The sequence below is a fragment of the Sphaeroforma arctica genome (genome assembly GCF_001186125.1).
Source record: "Sphaeroforma arctica JP610 unplaced genomic scaffold supercont1.720, whole genome shotgun sequence".
NCBI lineage: Eukaryota > Ichthyosporea > Ichthyophonida > Sphaeroforma > Sphaeroforma arctica.
In genome coordinates, this window is record NW_014039838.1 from 43,937 (window position 1) to 45,968 (window position 2,032).

A 2,032-nucleotide genomic window follows, 5' to 3' on the forward strand; every position below is an offset into this window, starting at 1 on the left:
TGCCCTTAAGTGACTACGTGCGCTTCCCCACATAACTATCTATAGGCCATTTGCTGCTTGAATTGACGTTTGCGTCGCCCCAATTCCAAGCCCTGAATTCTTGAGAGTAATTCTGATCTCATCGGTACCGTCCTCGATTCTTTAGGCTGTACAGACTCCTGATACGTTTACAAACTGCTTCATACAATTGTGAACTTGGAATTATACACCTGAGCTCATTACCCAGTTATAGCGCATGCGAGAGGCATGTGCACGAGACATGTGCGTTGATGTATGAGTTATAAAACAGGCCGAGTTCGAACATATACTTTACAAGCAGCCACTCAGTTATAAAACGTGTAGAAAAGTGAGAAGGACAAGCATATAAGCGCCCCGGGACACCACAGATGCGACAAAAATAGAGGACGGGAAAAGATAGTGATGGAACAAAAAAAAGTGGGCTAAATACGGATACACTTTATTTGGGAGTGTTCAGTTTACGGAGTTTGTAGTTGAGATCTCGGATAGTCTGCGGTCGGACATTCTGCATCAGAAGCAATCGAGAGGCAAAAGTATTAGCTTCTAATAGACAAATGGTCAGCACCGATAATACATTCTTCTTATAGTGAGTGAAGGCATTGGCTTCTGATAGATAAGTTGGTAGCATCAATACTACATTTTTCTTGCAGTGACTAGGAGTGTTAATAGGAGAGTGAAGTCTGTAGCTTGTAATAGACATGGTCAGAACCGATACTACATTCTTAATACAGCAAGATTATATTAGTAGAGTTAAGGCATTAGCTTCTGATAGATGCGTTGCAGACACCGATACTATATTGTTCTCACAGGGAATCGATACCAGAAGAATGAAGACATTGCTTCTGATAGATAAGTTGTTAGCACTAATACTAAATTCTCCAACAGTGAAACTATGCGTGCACTAGAAGTGCTTGAAGCGGGCGTTTGCACAAGCTTAAAGCATCACTGTAACTTATGCAGACTATCACACCAGGACGAGTAGAAAACAAACAGAAAGCGGGGCTTGAAGAATACTTTATAGTCTTCGATTGAAGGCAGCAGCAATGGAAGTGACCAGAGACTTAGAGAGCCGTTTCACAGATACTCAGCAGAGAACCAGATCATGGGTTGAGGCGTGAATGCAGCAGATATCAACGCCATAGAAATATGAACTACAGATTTAAGCACTCACAGATGCGTATGCATTCAACGACAACCCACACACAAAAAAAAGCCCAATGCACAAAACGAAGCGCACATACACTCCCTCTGTTGACTCCCCCCCCCCACCGGACGACTATATATAGCACGCGCAAACAGCTACCATTCCACTTCAACTCGTGCACAATTATTCAATCTGGTGTGTTTACATGCGCACTAGTACACGCGCCACTACTCGTCAAACCTAGGCCATAAAGTCTGCGGGGGAACAGTCTCATGCGCAGTTAATATTAAAAGGCCCAGATCGACCTGAAGCATACCTTCTGCCTGCTGCAGTGAAGATAGGCGGCGGTCTCTGTGGTGCATTGCTTATCGTTCATGGCGTTCGAAGCCATGCACGTGATCAGCGCCTGCATCTCCACAACACATGGATCGACTGCAGAGTTCAAGTGGAATAAATGACGACAAAGATGTGAGTGCCAATTGGAGGATGCGAAGATATCAATGCGGGTTATTGAGTAGAATACGGGGCAGCACAACGTACTATCATGAAATATTTGAGCGCAAACGGAAACAGCGCAGTATATATATATATATATATATATACATACACACACACGCACACATGCACAAATACACACGCACACACACATATATATATAAACACATACATACATAAATAAATAAATACATACATACATACATAATATATATAAATATATACATACATACATACACATATATATGTATATATATAAATATATGTATATATATTTATACATAAGTGGATATATATATATATATATATATATATATATATATATATATATATATTATATATATATACTATATATATAGTATAATATAATATATA

The 2,032-nt window shown here is 40.0% G+C and overlaps 1 protein-coding gene across 1 annotated transcript in view; it reads right to left on the reverse strand.

The window, feature by feature from the left end:
• Positions 1–436: 436 nt before the first annotated feature.
• The window catches only part of SARC_08222 (hypothetical protein), a gene marked incomplete at its 5' end in the record, with an annotated part of 2,401 nt that continues 805 nt past the window's right edge, over positions 437–2,032 (reverse strand). Inside the window, 2 exons of the mRNA XM_014297813.1 lie at positions 437–523; positions 1,479–1,594. Of these exons, the coding sequence (XP_014153288.1) occupies positions 458–523; positions 1,479–1,594 (182 nt within the window). The remainder of the gene's footprint in view (positions 524–1,478; positions 1,595–2,032) is intronic.